This window comes from Papio anubis, chromosome 6 (assembly GCF_008728515.1).
Source record: "Papio anubis isolate 15944 chromosome 6, Panubis1.0, whole genome shotgun sequence".
Taxonomy (NCBI): Eukaryota; Metazoa; Chordata; class Mammalia; order Primates; family Cercopithecidae; genus Papio; species Papio anubis.
In genome coordinates this window covers 18,174,749-18,183,177 of record NC_044981.1, presented here as the reverse complement: position 1 = coordinate 18,183,177, position 8,429 = coordinate 18,174,749, and the positions used below count along the sequence as shown (strand labels likewise).

General features: G+C 44.8%; 1 protein-coding gene across 4 annotated transcripts in view; it reads right to left on the bottom strand.

Annotated features, from left to right (window-relative positions):
- The window catches only part of KDM1B (lysine demethylase 1B), a 68,146-nt gene extending 59,948 nt beyond the window's left edge, over positions 1-8,198 (bottom strand). For 3 of the 4 annotated variants that reach the window (XM_009204489.3, XM_009204490.3, XM_021937026.2), the window contains exons 1-5: positions 8,024-8,198; positions 7,668-7,711; positions 3,297-3,396; positions 1,806-1,933; positions 330-419 (exon numbers count right to left, since the gene is read on the bottom strand). In XM_009204489.3, coding sequence (XP_009202753.1) covers positions 330-419; positions 1,806-1,933; positions 3,297-3,383 — 305 coding nt within the window. In that variant the 5' untranslated portion in view covers positions 3,384-3,396; positions 7,668-7,711; positions 8,024-8,198. The remainder of the gene's footprint in view (positions 1-329; positions 420-1,805; positions 1,934-3,296; positions 3,397-7,667; positions 7,712-8,023) is intronic. The other variant, XM_021937025.2, reaches the window with a different exon arrangement.
- Positions 8,199-8,429: the final 231 nt, after the last annotated feature.

Here is an 8,429-nt window from a genome sequence, read left to right as displayed (position 1 = left end):
CCAGGATGGTCTCGATCTCCTGACCTCGTGATCCGCCCGTCTCGGCCTCCCAAAGTGCTGGGATTACAGGTTTGAGCCACCGCGCCCGGCCAAAAATAACTATTTCATGGCAGGTATTTTTTGATCCCTGAGTGTGCACACACATAAACATGCACACACACAAACTACAACATCAAAGTTCTTGTCCAAGTTACAGTCATCGCAGGCATGGCCGAAAGAGCTGAATAATTCAGTAAGCCTGGGGACTAAGCTTTAATCAGCTGACAACACGCACTGCCCCTGCTACGGTCCCCTTCTCCACGGAAATCTCACACAGTTAGTGAACATACCTTCTGTAGTAATGGTCAAAGCATTCATTACAGAAATGTTCCCCACAGGAGAGGTGATACCATCGGGAGGTGTAGCCATTTTTGGCACATCTGAAAATAGTGAAAAACATATAGCTTTGGGAATGAATAAACATTTCTCCTCTCATTTTTAAAAAAACCATCTTGCAAGCACCATCTATGAACCCATTTTGCGCTATCTCCACTTAGCTCCCTAATGACAGGGGAAACAGGAATGGATTACTAGCAGATAATAACACACAGGGAGGATGCAGGGACTTAGACCATGGGACCTAAGCTAGCTGGCTGCCTGGGGCTTAGCAGTCTTAAGAAGACTCCTTGGGGCAACGATAGGGTTTTATGACACATAAGGGCAGATGCCACTGTGCTTGCTGCTGGCTGCATATGTGGACAGGAGAGAATAACATGGGGTCCAATACTGAACAGCGAGGGAATCTGGTCAGCTGTAATTTGAACATCAAGCAGGCAATTTGGCAAAGATAACTTATCAAACAGTTGATAATATAGCAAAAGAGTGAAAAATCATGCCACTATGAACACGATCACCGCCACGTCTTTGTGTTTATTTTTATTATTTTATTTATTTATTTATTTTGAGATGGAGTCTCACTCTGTCTCCCAGGCTGGAGTACAGTGGCACGATCTCGGGCTCACTGCAACCTCTGCCTCCTGGGTTCAAGCGATTCTCATGCCTCAGCCTCCCGAGTGGCTGGGATTACAGGCGTCTGCCACTGCACCCAGCTAATTTTTGTATTTTCAGTAGAGACGGGGTTTCACCACGTTGGCCAGGCTGGTCTGGAACTCCTGACCTCAAGTGATCCGCCCATTTCGGCCTCTCAAAGTGCTGGGATTACAGGCGCGCGTCACCATGCCTGGCCCTCTTTGTGTTTAAAAACAAATAGGATTTGTTTTCTAGATTTTATTGAACCTTAACCCTTAATTAAAGATTTTCCTCTGGAAGTAAAAAAGAAAAAAAAAAGGTCATACTTGTGTCACCCCACAATAAAAATGGCAAGGCTGCAGTTAGCTGTAGTTTCTATGAGACCCTTACGTGCGTATGGGAAGAGGCGGCACATTACATGAGAGAGAAAAGCACAGTGAGAAGTAAACAAATGCTGGTGTCTACAGAGAGCTCATGAGTTCTCTCCACTGTCTCCCCATGACATACACCATCCCACCCTCAACCCTCGGAGAGGTAGATATGGTTGGCTGGATTTGAGGACACTGTGTTGCAAAGTTGACATGGGTGTGGCCTCTCCCGGTAGGCCAGGGCTAACACAGGGAGGGCCTTGAGGAGGGTGTGGTGTGCACAGAATGTCTGGGCAATGTCTCTATTATTAGATTAGATGACTTATAGTATCTGTATCTATCTTTAGGAAAACTATCTTCAAGGATGATGTTTCCACAAAGAACTTCTCACAAGCAGAAATGGGAGGTCAGACACACATCTAAACAGACCTTTCAGAAGCACTTGCAAAGCACACAGGACATGCTGCCGTACAGCCTGCCTTTTCACATTTCCTGTACTTCTTCTCTGACCCACCATCTTCATCCTCATCTGTTGTCTCTGTTGCTTTCTTCTTCGCCTAAGGGAGTCACAGCTGACGTTAAAATTTCACTGATGATGGCAAAATGACTAAGGATGAAGGTTCACTACTGAAATCACATCTGAGTTCTAAACATGAAGGTGAAAACCATCCTGGCAGTAGGTTAGGGATGACAATACAGCAATTTCCTGGTGACTGCACTGTGCGAGTAATTTACTAACTTGCTAGAGATAGAGAACTAGCATTTTAACAACAGATGTCTAAGCAAATAACTAAATTCACATGAGTTTTTCTTAGAAAAAAGTGACATCAGCTGGGTGTGGTGGCTCATGCCTGTAATCCCCAGCACTTTGGGTGGCTGAGGTGGATCACTTAAGCTCAGGAGTCCAAGACCAGCCTGGGCAACATACCGAGACCCTGTCTCTACTAAAAATAAAAAAAAAAAAAATCAACCAGGCATTGTGGCACACACGATTGTGTCACTGTACTCCAGCCTGGGGGACAGAGGAGATTGTCTCAAAAGAAAAAGAAAAAAAAAAGTGACATGAGTCAAAAAAAAAAACAAGTCATTCCCCAAATTGAGACTTTTTTATCTTTCTTTACTTAGAGCAGTTATACCCTCTCAGTTTTGGTTTTTCCTTTTTTTTTTGAGACAGAGTCTCGCTCTGTCGCCCAAGCTGGAGTGCAGTGGCACAATCTCTGCTCAGTGCAAGCTCCGCCTCCCAGGTTCACGCCATTCACCCGCCTCAGCCTCCCGAGTAGCTGGGACTACAGGCGCCCGCCACCATGCCCAGCTAATTTTTTGTATATTTAGTAGAGACGGGGTTTCACCATGTTAGCCAGGATGGTCTCGATCTCCTGACCTCGTGATGCACCCGCCTTGGCCTCCCAAAGTCCTGGGACAGGCATGAGCCACCGCGCCCAGCGTCCTCTCAGTAATTTAAATAAAAAGCTAGAAAAATCATAGAGAAAGAATTATATTGCTCAATTTTTTCTTTTAAAAGAATAAAAGCCCTACCCAAAAAGCCCTATACATAACCCTCCAATAGCACTCAACCAACTGCAAGCTGAAGTCCAAATTCCTACGAATGACATCCAAGCCAGCCACGATCTGGCCCCAGCCTCACATTCTGGAAGCAACCACACAGCCGTGATTCTCTGAACATCCTATGCTGATTCACACTCTACACCTTTATACTTACAGTTCCCTCTGCCAGATAATGCTTCTATTTTCTATATTCTATCATGTTATCACACTGTGTTATGACCATACTGAGAATTTCTCCACTAGAATACAAGCAATTTGAGGACTGGAGTAGTCTTTTCAACTCTAATTCTCCAGTCCCAATCAGTAATTCTGCATGCTCAAAAAAGGCTTGTTGAATGAATAAATGAACACTACCTGCCTACCGGAGCTCCTCAAAGGAAGGCTATCCGGAGAATGATCAAAAGATGCTTTTTTCTTGGTCCTCCCCCGTGGGGTTGCCATTACATTAAATAATCTGCAAAAGAAAAATCAGAGCATTAAATAGTAGCATCTGCAAATATTTTTAACAGTCTGGAGCAAGTTATTACACACTTTAGTAGGTACGAATGTATGTTAGATTGCCTGAATACAAAGTTACAATTTTATTTTTTTTTATTATTTTTTTTTTTTTTGAGACGTCTCGCCATGTTGCCCAGGCTAGCCTGGAACTCCTGGGCTGAAGCGATTCTCCCACCTCAGGTCCAAGTAGTGTGACCAATAAACAAATCACACTATGTTTATAAAATTCAATGAGGAAAGCCACCTAGTTTTGTCTATGTTCCTCCCCATTTTACTGTGTCTTCTTAGCAGTTCCTGCACTTTGATCTCTTATTATACTTCAAAAAGAAAACTCATGGCCGGGCACAGTGGTTCACACCTGTAATCCCAGCACTTTGGGAGGCCCAGGCAGGCGGATCATGAGGTCAGGATTTCGAGACCAGTCTGACCAACATTGTGAAATCTCATCTGTACTAAAAATACAAAAATGAGCCAGGTGTGGAGGCATGTGCCTGTAATTCCGGCCACTCAGGAAGCTGGGGCAGGAGAATTGCCTGAACCAGGGAGGCGGAGGTTGCAGTGAGCCAAGATTGCACCACTGCACTCCAGCCTGGGCAACAGAGCAAGATTCCATCTCAAAAAAAAAAATAAAAGAAAACTCATTCATTCTTTCTTAGTACAACTCAACAAATAAATATTAAGAAAACCAACTAGTCACTACTGAATATACAGATCTAAATTAGATAGAAGCACTGGTATCTTCTACTGGAAAAAATTTCCCAAACTAGTCCAATAACAGCTTGGTTAAACAAATATTAAGAACCAAAGTCTACAAGAGAAATAATGTGTAGCAGCTATGAAAGATTAAGAGCTAACAGAATTTTTTTCAATTAAATTAGATAAGGAATGAAAAATGCTTAGCATAAGTACTCAGTAATATATAAAATCTATAATTATCATTCATCTCCTTCCTTGATCCATTGGATTTAACTACACATGCACACACAAAATGATAAACGAAAAATAAATAGGACATAACAGTGGATAAAGAATTTGAAAGTGGAAAAGTAGAACCATAAAATACAAATTCCAGATATATAATCTTCGTCTTGGAGAAAAGCTTTAAGGAGCTTGTAATCCTATTGTTTTGTATTTGTGAGCTGTATTAACACTCATAAGAGTATTTTTCATGGATTATTAACATCCTATGGAAAAATTCACTTTGCCATCTACATTGACTCTGGGACATCTTGACATCAATGTTACAGATAATTTTCCTTTGACTTTTTTTTTTTTTTTTTTGTGACAGAGTCTTGCCCTGTTGCCCAGGCTGGAGTGCAGTGGCGTGATCTCGGCTCACTGCAAGCTCCACCTCCCAGGTTCACGCCATTCTCCTGCCTCAGCCTTCCGAGTAGCTGGGACTACAGGCACCCCCCACCATGGGCCTGGTTAATTTTTTTTGTATTTTTTAGTAGGGACGGGGTTTCACTGTGTTAGGATGGTCTCGATCTCCTGACCTCGTGATATGCCCACCTCGGCCTCCCAAAGTGCTGGGATTACAGGCGTGAGCCACTGCGCCCAGACTCCTTTGACTTAATCTTCACTTTCTCAGAACCAATACATATTATGTTAGCTGTGAACACATAATCCCTACATGTTCTGAAATGCATTATAGTTCTTTAAGCATTAAATAAACTGCCATTTAGTTCTACAGCATCTATCACACTGTTGGAGAAAATGCTAATAATGTTAAAAGTACTATCTACCGGCCAGTACGGTGACTCACGCCTGTAATCCCAGCACTTTGGGAGGCCGAGGCAGGCAGATCACGAGGTTAGGAGATCAAGACCATCCTGGCCAACATGGTGAAACCCCGTCTCTACTAAAAATACAAAAAAAAAAAATTAGCCAGGCATGGTGGCGGGCGCCTGTAGTCCCAGGTACTCGGGAGGCTGAGGCAGGAGAATGGTGTGAACTCGGGAGGCGGAGCTTGCAGTGAGCTGAGATCGTGCCACTGCACTACAGCCTGGGCGACAGAGCGAGACTCCATCTCCAAAAAAAAAAAAGGTACTATCTACCTATAATTGTTATACCCAAAGAAGGCTTTTTGGACTCTATTTTAAACAGGCTGTCCACTCTAACAAATCTCTCCACAGACACATATAAATATGAATTCTTATATATGTAAATATACAGATCTCTTCATTTATATATAAAATATACCTGACATTATTCACAACATGAACCACAAATATAGCATATGTAAATATGTAATACAGTATTTTTAAATATATAGCATACATATAATACTTACATGTGTAAGTATTATAGCAAAAATATCTGAAGTCAAATGTGAGGTTTAGGAACATAAATGAATCAGCCTAGGTTCATGCAACATTTGACCCTGTCACCTGGGAAAGTGTGCATTCTCAAAAGAAAGTATAGTTTCCTGAAATTTCATCAAACATTTTAATCTAACTAAATACTAGAAAATATGTACTTAATGCAACAAAGAATTCAAGAAATAGTTAACAAGGAAATGAAAACATGAGCTACAAAAGCCATTATTAAATCTGACTGAAGGTTTTTATGGTAGTATATTTTCAACTTTAATTATACAATTGAGGGTTATATGAATCCATTCTAAGAATTTTTGACACTTAATGTAATTTATATATTTCCACTTGCTGGGTCCTTAGGTCTTAAAATGAAGAAAAACTTTTTAGTATATTAAAATGTTTTCCTTTTTGATTTTTCAAATTAATAAACACACCTAAATATAATCAATTGGTTTCATGCTCAACATTATACACATATTTCTAATTTTTAATTCAAGCATTTAAAATTTGGCTTTGGTTTTCTTTTAATGTGATAAAAGAAAAAAGTGGGTTTTTTTGGTAAATATATAAGTGGATATATCAATATGTAATTTCATTATAATTCCTAGGTTTTTCTGAAGCAGCTTATTCAAAAAGTTTTTTTTTTTTTCTTTCTTGAGACGGAGTCTTCCTCCGTGGCTTAGGCTGGACTGCAGTGGTGCCATCTCGGCTCACTACAACCTCCACCCCACCAGGTTCACGGGATTCTTCTGCCTCAGCCTCCCGAGTAGCTGGGATTACAGGTGTGTGCCACCACGTCCGGCTAATTTTTGCATTTTTAATAGAGACCAGGTTTTGCCACCTTGGCCAGGCTGGTCTTGAAGTACTCCTGACCTCAACTGATCACCCACCTCGGCCTCCCAAAGTGCTGTGATTACAGGCGTGAGCCATGGCGCCCGGCCTCAAAAAGATGTTTAAGAAACACACAGAATTCATACAAATATGAATCAAAAGGACCAATCTAAAATACATATTCATAGTGAAGTCAGTACAACTTCTAAAAATAGGACAAACTACTAGAAACTTCTTCAGAGACAACAGAAACAGTAATTTTCCTTGGGACACTTAAAATAGGGGGACTAGCACCTTATTACTCCCACACTAATCAAATCTTCAGAAATAGGGAACCAGTACAATTCAATATTGAATTATTCAATATTCAACATGCAGTTCAATGATTCAATATTAAATCCCCAATTGCCTAGACATCTTTTGTTGACTCTCCCTGCAAGACAATTAATTATTGATGGTAATTTTCTCATGTACCTCCTGAAGAAGCCTTCCCTCTCACTCGCCTTTCTGCCACTAAAATAGATTTAAAAACACAAAACAAAACTGGCCAAAGCCTTGAGTTATGTGTGTATACGTGGTGTGGGGGATTCCTCAACTGGAGTGGACTGGGGAGTCCTCCAGGCTCACCCAAGGGAAGACTGGGCCTCTATGTGGCTGGTTTCCACATCACTGAACCCTAACTTTCTACAGCTGGGTCGGCCTCTTCCTTCCTCTTTCACCTGTCAGCTGCCCGGCCGTTGACTAACAGCTACCCTAATCGGGCCACCCCTCCTCCAAATCTCCAATCCCAGAGGAGTTACCCCAGCAACCTGGCAATGCTCATCAAGTCTCAATGCGTGGTGGCTGTGCCAGAGGATTACTACAACACCTGCAAGGCTGTGCGGGCTCCGGGCCGCACCCTACCGGCCGGGAAGAACGAGCGAGGGAGTTCCTACTCCAGGACCGTGGGGTTCTCCCGCGGCTCTGACAGTCCCCAGGAGGGAGCCCCAAACTCCCCGTGCCAGCTGCAGCCGCCTCGCTTTCCAAGAAGCTTTCGGAAGCTTTTCGAAGTCGGAGAAGCAACTGCCCCGGGGCTCACCTTTTCGCTGAAGAGGTGCCGGGAGTCTCGGGGAAAAGGCACCGCTGTACAGAAAGGAAACATTGTAGGGGGGTTAGGAGACCGGCAACATCGCGACGAATCTGGCGACCCCACTACCCCAACACTCTAGCCCGGGAATTCCCCCTTCTTCAGACAGCTACCCACCCCGCACCCTCTTTTAATCCGGGGCATGAGGTATCCGTCCCTGGGGCACCCGCCCACCTCCCACTACGGCGAGGGGCGCTGCACAGGGGGAGAGGGAGGGCTTGCACCCCAACCAAGCTGCTTTATGCAACGCTGTCACCCGAAATTCGCCACGGTCCCCACGCACGCCCCCGGAGTGGGGAGTCTCCCACCTCTGAGCGCCAGCGAGGCGGTGCGCGCCGCCCTGGACTGCGGGCGCCTCTCCGGAGCCGCGCGCCGCGCGCACAGGACGGCAGGAGCCGCGCCGCGAGCCCCAGCCTCCTCTCGGCCGCCGCCGCCGCCGCTTCCGCCCCTGTCACGGCGTGACCCGGGGTGGGAGGAGCCGACGGGACCAGGGATGGGTAGGGTCCCCGCCTTCGCTTTAGCCGCGGCGCTCGCTCCGCCCTGCCCATTTCCGCCGCTGCGCAAACCCAGGCGCCTGGGGAAGGGGGTGGAGTCTGTGCAACGAGGCACGGGGCGGGAGTGGAGACGGGGCGCCAAGGGAGGGGGCGGGAACTGAGGCGGGGCGGAAAAGAGGCGGGGCGCGGGAAAGAGGCGGGGCGCGGGAAAGAAGCGGGG